The 14,703-nt window shown below is 38.2% G+C and overlaps 1 protein-coding gene and 1 long non-coding RNA gene across 5 annotated transcripts in view; one reads left to right on the forward strand and one right to left on the reverse strand.

Annotated features, from left to right (window-relative positions):
• The window catches only part of LOC140337598 (uncharacterized), a 402,692-nt gene that overhangs the window by 214,151 nt on the left and 173,838 nt on the right, over nt 1-14,703 (forward strand). The gene's annotated exons all lie outside the window — the stretch shown is intronic.
• The window catches only part of MUS81 (MUS81 structure-specific endonuclease subunit), a 160,637-nt gene continuing 155,883 nt past the window's right edge, over nt 9,950-14,703 (reverse strand). For all 4 annotated transcript variants that reach the window (XM_072421314.1, XM_072421313.1, XM_072421315.1 and 1 more), the window contains 4 exons: nt 13,902-14,027; nt 13,541-13,644; nt 11,319-11,402; nt 9,950-10,249 (listed from right to left, as the gene is read on the reverse strand). In XM_072421314.1, the coding sequence (XP_072277415.1) occupies nt 10,168-10,249; nt 11,319-11,402; nt 13,541-13,644; nt 13,902-14,027 (396 nt within the window). In that variant the 3' untranslated portion in view covers nt 9,950-10,167. The remainder of the gene's footprint in view (nt 10,250-11,318; nt 11,403-13,540; nt 13,645-13,901; nt 14,028-14,703) is intronic.

The raw sequence follows: 14,703 nt of genomic DNA on the forward strand, positions 1-14,703 counted from the left end.
AGACTTTCAAAGTCGGTGGTTTGTACACCTAAAGCACTCGGAGGTATGGGGACTCCGGACCTGATAAAATACTATGTGGCGACGCATCTTCGCTACTTACCCTCCTTAGTCTCCTCCAGTGTATGTCAGAAGTTGGAGGAAGCTTGGATTTCCCCACTTCATCCTAATGTGATGCTTTGGAGCTCCTCCTGGTTACTGCCCGAGAGGGATTTGCTGTCCACGATGGTTTTTATGAGGAATATCTGGAGAACGTATAATTCTAAGTACAATCTTTCCTCTCGGGGCTCTGTGCTTACATCTATCATACGAACCCCTCTGATACCTGACAGCTTAGCTAGAAATATGTGGCAGCCATGGCAAGACAGGGGGCTTTTTAATCTCCGAAATGTATTACATCCAGTGGAACAAAGATTGCTTTCCTTTTCGGAGTTGCAGGAAAAATTTGATCTCCCTCAAACATCCTTTTTTGCTTACCTACAGATTAGACATTACATACAATCACTCCACTCTGTGCCCAGATTCACTGAAATAACTCCTTTTGAGAGAATTTGCATTAGAGGTCCATTTTCTAAGGGCCTCATTTCCTCCATTTATGGCCTTCTGCAGGAATCAGCAAGGGAGGTATCTGGAAAATTTGTATACATGAGTACCTGGGAGAGTATTTTGGGCGCCCTGGATCAGGATACATGGTCCACACTGTGGGATGCCCTGGGTCAGGATACATGGTCCACACTGTGGGAAGCATCAAATAAAAGCTCGATATGTAAGCTTTATAAAGAAAATCTTTACAAGATTTTGTTCCGCTGGTACCATACGCTGGCGGTGTTACACCGCCTGTTTCTGGAGGTAGATCCGGCTTGCTGGCGCTGCGGGTCCCATTATGGGACTCTGGAACATATTTTTTGGTCCTGTCCTCTTATTCAGGGCTATTGGGGGAGAGTCAATGCACTAATTGGGGATGTGACTCAACAACGATTTCCCCTTGACCTGCTCCACCACTTGCTGGGATTGCCCCTTATGGACCTCCCCAAGTCCGCCCGTCAGCTTATTACACATATTTTAGTGGCTGCTCGTACTCTAATCTCCACCAAATGGAAATCTAGACTGCCCCCCTCTATGGAGGATTTGTATGCTCGTATTCAAGACATACGCCTGATGGAGTACCTCACTGCCCTCCTCCGAAACAGGGTTGCGAAATTTGAACAGATATGGGAACCTTGGGATGCCTACTATACCAGTCTACAGGTTTAATATGTCGCTGGTTCCAGACGCCACTGTGCTTCCTATCCACCACTTGTATCCCCCACTTCTTCCCCCCCCCCCCCTATTCCCTGGTTTAGCTTCGTTTTTTCTTTCTGACTCATTTCTTGTTTTCTGTTGTTTATTTATCTGTTGTTTCCGTATTTTTATAGTCTATGGGGGTTTGATAGGCTGGTACAGTACGGCCACTGTTTTTTTACTGTTATTTACGCCAGAGTTTTATGTACCATTATCGGATGTACCTATCACCCTGTATGCTGTGTTTACGAGATGTTTTGCTGTAAAAGGCCGGGTTGTCTTTGTATGTGAAATTGTTTAATAAAAATTCAGTTTAAAAAAAAATAAAAGTACCTTGTATATTGTTTGATGAGCATGGTAAGATTCTGTCATTTCTAAAGTGACTCGTAACCAGATGGTCTGTATGTGATCATGGGTCTGGTACTTACAATTTTTTTTTTACTCTAGGGTCTGATTAAAGGATGTGCCAGTTTTGGTTTAGAATTTTTGAAATAAAGTTATGGTTTTCATTGAATCTAGTGATAATTCCCACTGGGGCATGACCCTCCAGATTGGGTTTGTTTGTCTTTAAAAGGAGACCTTCTCCTTCATGTTTGAGGGCTCTCTGCAATGCTTTTTTGAGAATATTTTTAGTGTATCTTCTCTGTAAGAGCCTTTCTTGTAGTTTAACTTGAGGTCATTTGTACAGTTTCTCTTCGGTCTCAGATATTGGTATACTGTTTATAAGAGCCATAGGGTGAGCACTGTCAGCCTGGAGTATTGTATTTCCTTCTGTGGTTTTTCTTAATAATGTAGTGGGAATGGTGCTGTTGCTATCAATGATGATGAACAGGTCCAGGAAAGGTAATTGTTTTGCTCATGGCCATGGTAAATTTTAAATTGAAACCATTAGGTTGCATATGATTGAAGAATTTGTGTAGTAAGAGTTCTGAACCCGTCCAAAAGAAGATATGTCATCAATATAACATTTCCATGACATAATAATGTATTGAGTGTATGTCTTAGATATTGGGTTTGAGAATAATGTTTCTTCCCAAGCTCCTAAATACAAATTTGCATACAAAGATGCGCATTTAGTTCCCATAGCCACACCCTGTTTTTGTAAGTGTATTTTCTGGTCAAAGGTAAATGTATTTCTATTCAAAATAAAGGTCAAAAGGGCTATGATAAAGTTGTTTTCTTGTTGGGCTCTTTGTTGAGGTATACTGAGATTGTTTGGGGTATACTGTTATATAATGATTCAACGTCTACTGTTTCAATAAGTGTGTTAGGGGGGACAGTCATGTTGTGAGTTAATTTTAGGACATCTATGGTGTCTTGTAAGTAGGATAGTAGTCTCACAACTAACTGTATCTATGAGTTGACTGGCATTTGCAGTCATGGAGCCTATTCCCGATATGATGGGACATCCAGAAGGACGTAAGAGATTTTTGTGTACCTTTGGTAGTGCATAAAAATGTAGGAATAGTGGGATGTTTCAAAAAAAGGTCATCTTTTGTTTTCTGGTCTATTGTTTTATTAAGGTATGCTTTTCATACAATTTCATGGTATTCCGGTTTGTAATTATATAGTTGTTCATTAGGAATCGTACAATACCATTCTTGGTTGTTTAGAATGTCCAAACATATTTGGCGGTAGTGGTCTTTGTTCAGTACCACTATATTGCCACCTTTGTCCACAGGTTCCAATTATAGCAAATATGAGATATTTACACACATTAATTAATTCATTTCTATGCAATATAATATACAGTATTCTAGTAAACCAATTATTATTTTTATTTTTTTGTTAGACCAATTTCTAAAATTGCAATGGAAGGCCTGTGCCTCTCCTATACATCCTTACAATCTTGATGAATGAATGACACACCAATCCTCGTTGAGTACCAAAGCTTTAACAAATCATTTATGTACATCAATCTAGAAATATACCGAAATCCTCTTTAAAGCTTAAGGAGGTATGATTCCTCATACAATATGTATAGATACATGAAAAATATTTTGTAAAACTACTTTATACTATACTGTTATATTGATTATTTAATCCATTCATATCTAGCACTAACTTGAACAAGGTTTTCAACCTTCACCTTGCCACATTTATCATCACGCATGTTTGTGTCTTTTATGATCTCCCATTGGTACGTAAGTAACTATATTCCCTTCTTGTTTACACAAATAATCTGTTACTTTGTATATCACACATATATTTTGAATGCTATATACCTACATCTATATATGTAAATATATACAATTTTCATTTAACCATGTGATACTTACCATACTTTATAGAATTTCAAATGAACATATATATATATATATATATATATATATATATACATTCACTTGAATTTAGGTATTTACCTGATTTGACTTACTGATTTTCTATACATATTTAGACCGTAAAGTACGTACAAAAGATATCCCTGAGAAAGCCTAATGGTGGCGAAATGCATCAGATTTTTGCACAAACTCTATACGGTTGGGACTTTTGCGGTTCTTCACACATTTATCTGTTTGATGACATAAAAGTACTAGCATATAATACCTATAAAGTGTTTTTACCCCAAACCAAGGTCGGGTTTAATGGCCAGGTGGTTAATAAACGTTCTCTATAAGAGCTTTTGGGCAAATGTTTATCTAGATCAATAATGATGTTTAGGGGTACTAGACAAGGCTGCCCACTTTCTCCAATCCTGTTTAATTTAGCTCTAGGTCCCCTTTTTAGACTACTAGATTCACTACCATGTTTTACGGGCATTCAGGTGGGTTCTAGTATAATAAAATTAACTGCCTTTGCGGATGATTTATTATTTTAGATATCTAATCCTAGACAATGTTTAAAGCCCATCTTGGAGTTATCGCAATATGGTCTTATTTCAGGATATAGTATTACTCTAGATAAATCCAGAGCCTTATACTTAACTAAATATGTTAGACCAATATGAAGTACAAGTTATCCATTTATTTGGTGTAGCAAAAAAATTAAATATTTTGGAGTTCAAATTACTAAAAATCCTTATATACTGACTTTATCCTATTTGGGAAGACTTAGTCTGATAAAGATGATACTTTTTCCTAAAATGTTATATGTACTTCAATGCATTCCATGTATGCATAATTTGCTTTATACCATGCATTTATTGTAACACAATTTAATACTTGAGTACTCTCCATTCATCCATCAATCCCTACACTTGGATATCCCCCTGACTTGTTGACTGGAGCTGGGAGGGGATGTGGGACCACAATCCTGTGGTATTCAGGCATTAAACGTGAGTCTCTTCTGTCACACGTTTGTCCAGCTTTTTCCCCCTTCATGATCCACCCCATTTGGGCAGATGCTATAAAACCGAGGAGGTACAGCCCCCACCCCTAAATCTTCTCCCCCAAAAGATTCCATAGTCAATGGAAGTCTGGAAGTGCCTCCAGTCAAGGCTTAAAAACAGCCCTGTGGCCGAGATCTGTTATGGGCTAATGAGTACAGTCCATAATGCCCCCACTGTTATGGTATGTACAAGAGGTGGGAAAGAAATTATGAAGCCACAAGTGATTGACTACAATAACACCATGGGAGGTGTCGACAGAGCTGATCAAGCATTGCCATTCTACCCAGCAATAAGAAAACAGCAAAAGAAGTACAAAAAGATCTTCAACATCTTGTTGAGCAATGCTTGTAAAATGCCTACATTCTCTACAAGCAAAAGACTGACAGGCCTGTGAGTCATTCTGACGAATCTATTGTCATTAACCACCAAACACCATCAATGGCCGCGAATAGACCTGGACTTCGTGCTGTTGCAGTTGTCAACCCGGAATGCCTGACTGATCGTCACTTCAAGGAGTACATCCCCAACCAACTGTGAAAAAAGGCACCACCTACAAGGATACGCGTGGTTTGTTGTTTAAAGAGATGACACTGGAAGGAAGATGCAAAAGGAAACCAGGTTCTACTGTCCTGATGTGACGGTCTTTGTGCAGACCCATGTTTCAAAATTTACCATACCCGGGATGTCTACTAGACATTTAATTTAAATTTATCAATAGTATTGCACCCTTGTTTGGACACATTTCAGTGTTTTTGATTTTATTTTTAAATTTATTTTGTTAATATATTATTTCATTATTTTTTATAATTATTTATATTTACTATATTATAATTTATGATTTGTATTTCAAACTTTATCATAACCAGGGAGTTATTCCTAAGAATTACAGGCCTACAATATTAAACAACAAATTTCCATGCAAAACAATGCACCGCTTTTGACATAAAAATACTGACATAATTAGACCACCAGGGAGGTTAAGGTAACACTCAGTAACAGAGTCTCCCAGAGGAATACAGAGGCACGCAGAGATCTGCTGCACTTTATCTGTGGAAGGTGAAAGCGGAAATGAGATGAATATTGAGGTATGAATATAATGGTATTCTATGAAAGTAGAGTTTGCACTATTTAGTTTATTGTAAAAGCTTATTTGGGATTTGATTGCTTTAGCAGCTATAATCACTTGTTTTGAAGTGTTTTAAAAGTTTCGACACTACATCTAAAGGCTGGATACATTTGTGTATGGTATGAGCACTTAGAATGCATATTAAGGATGGGCACTTAAGAGGATCATTGGTGAGTTTGGTTAGTATTTGAGATGCACAATTTGGGTAATTAATGGTATACAATTGATAACCTTTGTATGCACACAGATAATAGTGATTTGGAATTATTGGAATGCATGATGTTAGATATGGTGATCATTCGGGTTAAGGAATCTGGTCAGATGCATGTATGGTATTGGTTAAGGGGTTTTGAGGTACTGAGTGAAATGCTTTGAATATCATGTTAAAATAAAATATTTATTGATAAATACAGGTGAAAAGGACAACTTGGGTAGCAAAAATGAAAAAATAATTGTTGCAGACTATGAAATGTACTGTCAACCAAATATAGCTCTGACATGAATACTGGTGCACTCACATGAGTCTCAGTCATATGTATTGCAAGTTTGGTTGAAATGTCTCCATGCATTTCCTAGTGATCACCAGTGCACGTACACGAGTCGGAGTCATATGTTCAGCAAGTGTGGTTGAAATGTGTCGATGCGTCCCTAGTGATGTTGGAACATAGCAAGTTTGGTTGAAATCTCTCCATGCGTTTCATCCAAATATAGCTCTGACATAGCACAGCACTGTACAAAAATGACAGGTGCACTCACATGAGTCTCAGTCATATGTATAGTAAGCTTGGTTGAAATGTCTCCATGCCTTTTCGAGTGATGGTGGAACACACACACACACATACATATATATATATATATATATACATACAAAGGGGTGCTGAGAAGTTCTTGGCTTTGCCCCCTTCCAGATGAAATAGAAAAATGACTGCGGGGGCATATAACAGCCTAATATCTTAGTATGTAACTGTGCATATATCAGGTCCTTGCCATTCTTAAAACTGTTTTTTCTTTTAGTGAGAAGCTGTGATGGCAGAGGCACAAGCAAGTTTCACGTCATTGGAGTTAAGGGCTGTCATGAAGTTTTTGTTTCTCCAGGGAAAGTCAGCAAAGGACATTCACACTGAGATGTCACAAACGCTGGGGGAGAAGTGTCCTTTCTACAGCAGTCAAAACCTGGATATCTCGTTTCAGGACTGGGCATTTCACCGTTGAAGATGAGCCCAGCAGTGGGCGCCCCCCAACCTCAACTGACCCGGTAACTTGTGATGCTGGCCATGAGCTGAATATTGGGGACCGGCGAATATCCACAAAAGAGATAGCCCAGATACTCGACATCTCACGGGAGTGTGTTGGGTTTGTTATCACCACTATCCTAGACATGCGCAATTTTTCAGCGAAGTGGGTGCCAGAATTAGTATTTGAGATGCACAATTTGGGTAAATAATGGTATACAATTGATAACCTTTGTATGTTTGAACAGTGATCAGAAAAAGGAACGATTTGAAGCATCCAAAGCTGTTTTGGCCCATTTTGAAGCTGCATTTTGAAGGACGCTTTGGCTAGGTTAGTGACTGAGGATGAAACCTGGCTCCACATCTATGATCCTGAAACCAAGGAACAGTCAAATGAATGGCGCCACAGCGGGTCCAGGCCCGCCAATCAGCCAAAAAAGTCATGGCGTCCATTTTCTTGCATAAAGACAGTATTCTGTTGGTGGACTACCTACCTCAGGGCTCTAGTATCACCAGACAGTATTATGCTAACCTCCTGGACCAGCTGAAGGAGGCAATTAAGATGAAACGCTGTGGAAAGTTGATCAAAGGGATCCTTTTTTTTGCAGGACAATGAACCTGCGCACATGTGCAACGTTGTGGCTGCCAAACTGAACACCCTGGGTTTTCATTTGGTCCACCATCCACCCTACTTACCTGACCTGGCCCCTTCCGACTATTATCTGTTCCTGAATTTGAAGAAACACCTGAAGGGGCAACCTTTTGAGGACATTTCTGACGTCAAAGATGGTGCTGAGAGCTGGTTTGCGGCCCAACCAAAGGACTTTTATTTGAACGCGGTCTAGAAAAGATATATATATATATATATATATATATATATATATATATAGTATATATATATATATATATATATATATATATATATAGCTTTTCTAGACCGTTCAAATATATATAGATGGTACTTTTAATCCCAAACCCTATTTCTGCGTTTGCAGATGACACCAAACTATGTAAAAGAATTAGGTCCATACAGGATGTCTATAATCTACAAGCAGACCTGGATGTACTGTTTGATTAGGCAGCTAAGTGGCAAATGACATTTAATATAAATAAATGTAAAGTTATGGACTTGGGGGCTAACAACATGCATGCTTCATTCTGTCTAGGGAGAATACATTTGGAGGAGTCAGAAATGGAAAAGGATCTGGGGGTTCTGGTAGATCATAGACTTATAACAGCATGCAATGCCAAGCTGCAATATCTAAATCTAGTAAAGTACTTTCTTGTATTAAAAGAGGAATAGACTGCAGAGAATGAAACATAATCCTGCCCCTTTACAAAGCATTGGTCAGACCACATCTGGAATATGCAGTCCAGTTTTGGGCACCAGTTCACAAAAAAAGACATTGTGGAATTGGAAAGAGTGCAGAGAAGGGCAACTAAACTAATAAAAGTAATGGAGGAGCTCAGCTATGAGGAGAGATTAGCTGAGCTGAATCTATTCTTCCTTGAGAAGAGACATTTAAGGGGGGATATGATCACCCTGTATAAATATATAAATGGTCCATAAAGAGAACTTACTTCCCAATTATTCACTTTGAGATCATTACAAATAACAATAGGGCACTCTGCGTCTGGAGGAAAAGAATTTTAAGCTCCCGATAAGGAAGGGATTCTTCACTGTAAAGTCTGTAAAAATGTGGAATCATCTCCTTCAGGAAGTAGTTTCAGCAACTACTATAGATAACTTTAGGAAACAGCTGGATGCTTTTCTAGAAGCACAGATTATAACTGGGTATTAAGGCTTTAAAGTAAAGATAACAGACTGTTGATCAGGGAACATCCAATTGCCTCATGGAATAAGGAAGGAATTTTTTTCCCCTGTAGAAGCAAATTGTACCAGGGTTTTTGTTGCCTTCCTCTGGACTAACTATGTCAATAGGGTTTGATATCTGGGATATGTTTATTTCCCTAGTGGCTGAACTTGATGGATTTATGTCTTTTTTCAACCTAACCTACTTTGCAACTATGTAACCATGTAACTACGTAAAAAGTAGCTATGAATCAAAGTAAAAATGGTTTCTGTTTACAGTTATCTTGAACCAGGAAAGTATTTGTTAAAATGTTATGCACAACATGTCAAGTTAAAGGCCATAGAGCAGGGGTGTCAAAGGCTGGTCCATGGGCCAAATCTGGCCCAAAACGTCCTTTTTTTTGGCCCCCTAAAGAATTCTTAATTTGAAATGCAGCTGGAACGCCGCTACTATGGATTGCAGCGAGTGATGCCGCTACTACTATTCCCAGCAATACTCACGTCTATAGACCAGCGGCCTATGCGTGGCCCCGCATTGCACTGTTCTATAGACGCAAGTAATGCCAGGAATTGTAGTAGCTGCATTACCCGCGTTTATAAAACAGCTCTCTGCCTATGCATGGCCCCACATTGGAGTTTATACTGACAGGTAAGCTCATTATAAAATGTTGAAATAATCAGGAATTAATATGGAGCTATTGCATGTAGCAATTCACATTTGGTTTCACATTGTCTTTTTAATTACTTTGCATTCTCTGGCAAAGCAAAACAAATAATCTCAATAAAAAGAAACACAAACACATGAGAATGCAGTAATATGCAGTGGATCTAAATTTGTTCCTTGGCACAGTAACCCTATTGAAATTTAACTCACAAGGCTACAAATAGAAAAAGAGGCATAAGATTTTTTCTTAAATGAAATTTAATTTAGGCCTCTTTCTCTATTATAGGCTTGTTCCAGATTGTATGTTAAGCAAAAACTTTTCGTTTCCATATGAAAATGTTTTATATCTAATGAGAAGGAAACTTCCCCAATTTTTTCAATAAATTTCAAGTTTGGCCCGGGACTTGGTTTAAGTTTTTAATTTTGGCCTCTGTGTATTTGAGTTTGACACCCTGCCATTAGATTTCATTCAGGACCTTTGAAATGATCATTTTTTTCACATAAAGTGTTTAGGAACAATACAGACATACCAATTTATTCTTTCACATAATAACAGAATTGGGGGGTTATGGAAATATGCTCTGTGAATTAATTATTTTGTAATAATTATTATAGACAGTGAACACATTAAAACCCCTTTTGTTACAAAGAAATAAGGTTACCACTCTTTTTTGCAAATCTTCAGTTAATGCACCCTATAATATGGTACACTTATTGTGGTTAGGTTCAATAGGAATATGTCAGTGTCAATGCCTCCTTGGTGCAGTAAAGTTGGGCAATAGCTCTGCTCAGGACAGGTCCAAGGTTTCTGTAAAAAAAAATGTTATATGTTAAAGTGTACCTAAACTCAGAATTTTCACTTTACATTTACATTTTGTTTTGTGCAACACCTTTTTTTTTTTGCCTAGGCTATCGAGAATTAATGGGAGAATGGGAGCATGCACAGAAGGAGCCTTTTTGTCAAAAGGGGAAAAAAAAAATTGCAGATTTTACGCATGAGCCGCGAGATCGGCAAGTTATTTTCTCTTCTACGTCACCAGAAGAAGAACCCGGAGGAAGAGAAGATGATGGCACCTGGAGCACTGGCCCGAAGACAGATGCCAGGACAACGCGGGACACGATGGAAGACACCTCTGGACCGAGCGACTGGTCTGCGGCATTGAAGGTAAGTGTATTTTTTTGGGGTGATTTTTGAGTTTAGCTCCTCTTTAACTGTAAACAAAGATCACTGAACTGCAGCAGCAGGCTAAATCTTACTGCTATATTGATTTTTGTTACACTAACGGACCCCACCAACCAACTGCCTTTAGAAAAGTTGGCTGCAAAGCTGTCTTTGGCTTTAATATTTTCTGAATAATTAACCAAGAGAAAAAATTCATTCAGGTTGCAAACTTGTGCATTAGAACTCCTGATTAGTGTAGGTTTTCACAGTAGGTAGTTTAAAAGATAACAACAGACCTTATCCCACCATGAGTGGATGGAGCATTACAGAATCAGATGTACACATTGTGGCACATTAGGAGAAATGAGTAAAATAAAACAGAATAGGTGTGGGTCTTTGCACACCCATGATGTGTGCATTCATATTTAAAATATTTAAACAAATCCTTCTTGTTCATTTATGCAAAAATTGTACCCTCTGGGCTGCTGTAGAGGATACAAACACAGAAAAAAATGGTTTATATTTGTGTGTCAAAATGTGTGTTGCCGCCTTCACAATTTTATGACAACAGTCTGCGTTTCAGAAAAACAGCAAACTGGTAACCATGTGTGCACATCCAACTAATAACGCTCTGCACTTTTTTGTCTGCAGTACACATTAACAATACACAAGAAAAACAGTGGTAAAGTATGCCACTGAATCTTGTATCACATACCTTTGAAGCTTCCCACATTTTACACTTGACAGTAGTTTTTCCTTCTCTTCAGTAGAAGTACAATTCTCATAAGCAGACAGGAGACTGGGTGACAAACAGAAGAGTCAATTGGTTATACTGTGCCCCAAATAAAAATGACTAAAGCAATGTAATTTACATGACTTTACAGATGTCAAGTACACATACAAATGTGAAGCTCAGATTGTGTACCCCATGCATTATCTAATTTTATGTGAACATTTCTTATGTGAAAGGCATTGTAATACAGACGATCAGCACCTCCAACGTTTATTTCTTTAAACAAAAGCATTAAAAACTACTGTAGTCATAAAAATTATAGCCAGTTAACAAGTTCTGGCCTTTAGGTCTTTAGTAAAAGGTAAAAACACATTATTTGGGTTTGATATTACTACCTAGTTGGTAATGGTTTTATCTGATGCTTTTCTCTTTTTGTGTTATGTGGCTATCTTTTAGAAAGACACTGATAATTAAGATGTAAGAGTAAAGCTGCGTACACACCTGCAATTTTTCTCGTTGGAAAGGATCTTTCACGATCCTTTCCAACGAGAAAAGACTGCACGATGCATGAACGATGCTGTACATACAGCACCGTTCATGCTCTATGGAGAGGGGAGGGGGAGAGCGACGGAGCGGCACCCTGCTGCGCGCTCTCCCCTTCCCTTTCATTAGGATCGGTCATCGTCCATGGATCCGCCAGGACGGTCGTCGGACGATGGACGACGACCGACTGTACACACGGCAGATTTTCGCCCGATAATTGGCCGATACCGATTATCGGGCGAGAAAAATTTGCCGTGTGTACGCAGCTTAACTGTCTCTTGCACCTCAAGCAAGCCAATTGAGCAAGCAAAGTGAGCTCAATTGACTGGTATATTGACATTCTTTCCACAATTGTGACATATATAGTGTACTTTGCACAAACTGGAAAAGTATGCAACTCACAACATTGCTGAAAACTAATTTTCAGATATTTATATGATAACCAAATATGGAATGCTCAAAATTGCTGCAAAAAGGTTGGAGCTTTAATAATAGACTGTTATGAAATTAATAATACATCTTCTGTACAATTGAAGGTTGTCAAATGTAACGTGCCTGGATAGGAAATTTATTAAACCCACCACATGGTGCCAAAATCAAACTCCCCCTCATATTTTAATATATTGTACTGTAAATCACCCTGATGATGCAACATAAATCACCCACAGATTACACATAGGTTAAAAGCTATTTTATTTTACTTAGGCACTGTGTCATGCCATTTTTTTTCTGTTCATAGTTACATAGTGGGTCAGGTTTAATAAAGACCTAAGTCTATCAAGTTCAACCACTAGGGAACATAAACATATTCCAGATAAAAAAAACCCTATGGACATAGTTGGTACAATTTGCTTCAACAGGGGAAAAAAAATCCTTCCTGATTCCATGAGGCAATCGGATGCTCCCTGGATCAATGGTCACTGTTATCTTTACTTTAAAGTTTCAACACCCAGTTATATTCTGTGCTTTTACAAAAGCATCCAGCTTTTTCCTAAAACAATCTATAGTACTTTCTGAAACTACTTCCTGAGGGAGCCAGTTCCACATTTTCACAGACCTTACAGTGAAGAATCCCTTCCTTATCCAGAGGGTAAACTTCTTTTTCTCCATTCGCAAAGAGTGTTCTCTTGTTTTTTGTAATCATCTCAAAGTTAATATTCAGGAAGTGAGTTCTTTATATGGACCATTTATATATTTATACAGGGTGATCATATCTCCCCTAAACGTCTCTCTTCTCAAGGAAGAATAGATTCAGTTCAGCTAATCTCTCCTCGTAGCTGAGCTCCTCGATTCTGTTTATTAGTTTAGTTGCACTTCCCTGTACTCCCTCCAATTCCACAATGTCCTTTTTGTGATCTTGGAGTTCAGATGTGTATTTAGATGTTTGAGGGGAGTTTAACTTTATGCAAAATTATGAAATCTTCTGACTCGGGTTCTCAGTACCACTAACAGGTTATAAATTGGAAACTTAGAAGAAGAACAACTATTTAACACTTGTTAAAATTTGCAACACTAAAGGCATAATCTTTATATTTTACCTTTGATTCAGCAAAGAGATTTTAAGTAGGCCCTCTTATTGGTCCATGGGTCTCGGTCTGAGAACATCACTATTGCTTATGTAACACTAAACAGTGAACTTTTACTTTTAACTTTTATTTTACCTGGCTGGAGTGTTATATCTTTCCAGAATAGCTGCTGCCTTCTCACCACTCACACCACTGATCTGCATTAGCTGCCGAGCAAACACCTCTTTTACTGTCTGAGCCTGTAGAAGAAACACAGTGTCATGCAGAGGTGGACACAATGTGGTCTACAGAAGCAACTACATAGTTACTACCTTGGTTCGGCCACATGTAGATTATATTTTTGTATTAAATAAGAGGCACAAAAAGAGTGCTCCTGTACCTAAAGAATCGCATTGTCAAGCAAGCACTCACATGGACTGATAACTTATGTTTTGCTGATAAGTACATAAGAAAACACATCAGATATTATTCTAAAATGGAAAAAAAACTGCTATACCTTGTTCTTCATGGCCCCTTCATTAAACTCTTTGAACTCCATCAGAATACAGCTCTCGGCATGATCTCGCAACACACGATTACATTTATTAGCTTCCTCTTTAGAGCAGCTGAGCAGGGTTTTGTTCTGTAAATATCAATAATTAGTGAATAGGAAGGACACACTACATAAAAAAAGGATACTATACTGTTAAAATAAAAAGGATGTCTTCTTTCAATTCTAAAGTTTTGCACATTAGAACATAAAAACTTGAAAAAATGTTGAAAAGAAGGTTGAAAAAAACATGACAGCACGACCAGGGTTTGCAAAGATGCATCTGAACAAATCACAATGTCCTTTTGACAGAAAAGACCACAAACACCCCATACCAACTCTCAAGCCTGATTGTTTAGGGGTAATGATTTGGGCTTATTTTGCAGCCACAGGACATGAGCACCTTGCAGTCGTAGTCAGCCATGAACTCTTTTCTATACCAAAGTATTCTAGAGTCAAAGGTGAGGCAACCTGATCCAAATACTTTTAAGTGCCTTCTTCATTTTGGCTTCATTTGTGTTAAATAATAGATGTGTGAATGTGTGTATATGTATATGTGTGTGTGTGTGTGTGTGTATACCGTGTTTCCCCGAAAGTAAGACCTACCCCGAAAATAAGACCTAGCACTTTTCCCCCCAACCTGCCCTAATATAAGACCTACCCCGAAAATAAGACCTAGTAGAAAAATAAAATAAAAAATAAAAAAATAAAAGCAAACATAAATTAAAACAGTACTCACCGAGCGGGAGACAGCGGGCGTACACACAGC

Source organism: Pyxicephalus adspersus, chromosome 9 (assembly GCF_032062135.1).
Source record: "Pyxicephalus adspersus chromosome 9, UCB_Pads_2.0, whole genome shotgun sequence".
Taxonomy (NCBI): domain Eukaryota; kingdom Metazoa; phylum Chordata; class Amphibia; order Anura; family Pyxicephalidae; genus Pyxicephalus; species Pyxicephalus adspersus.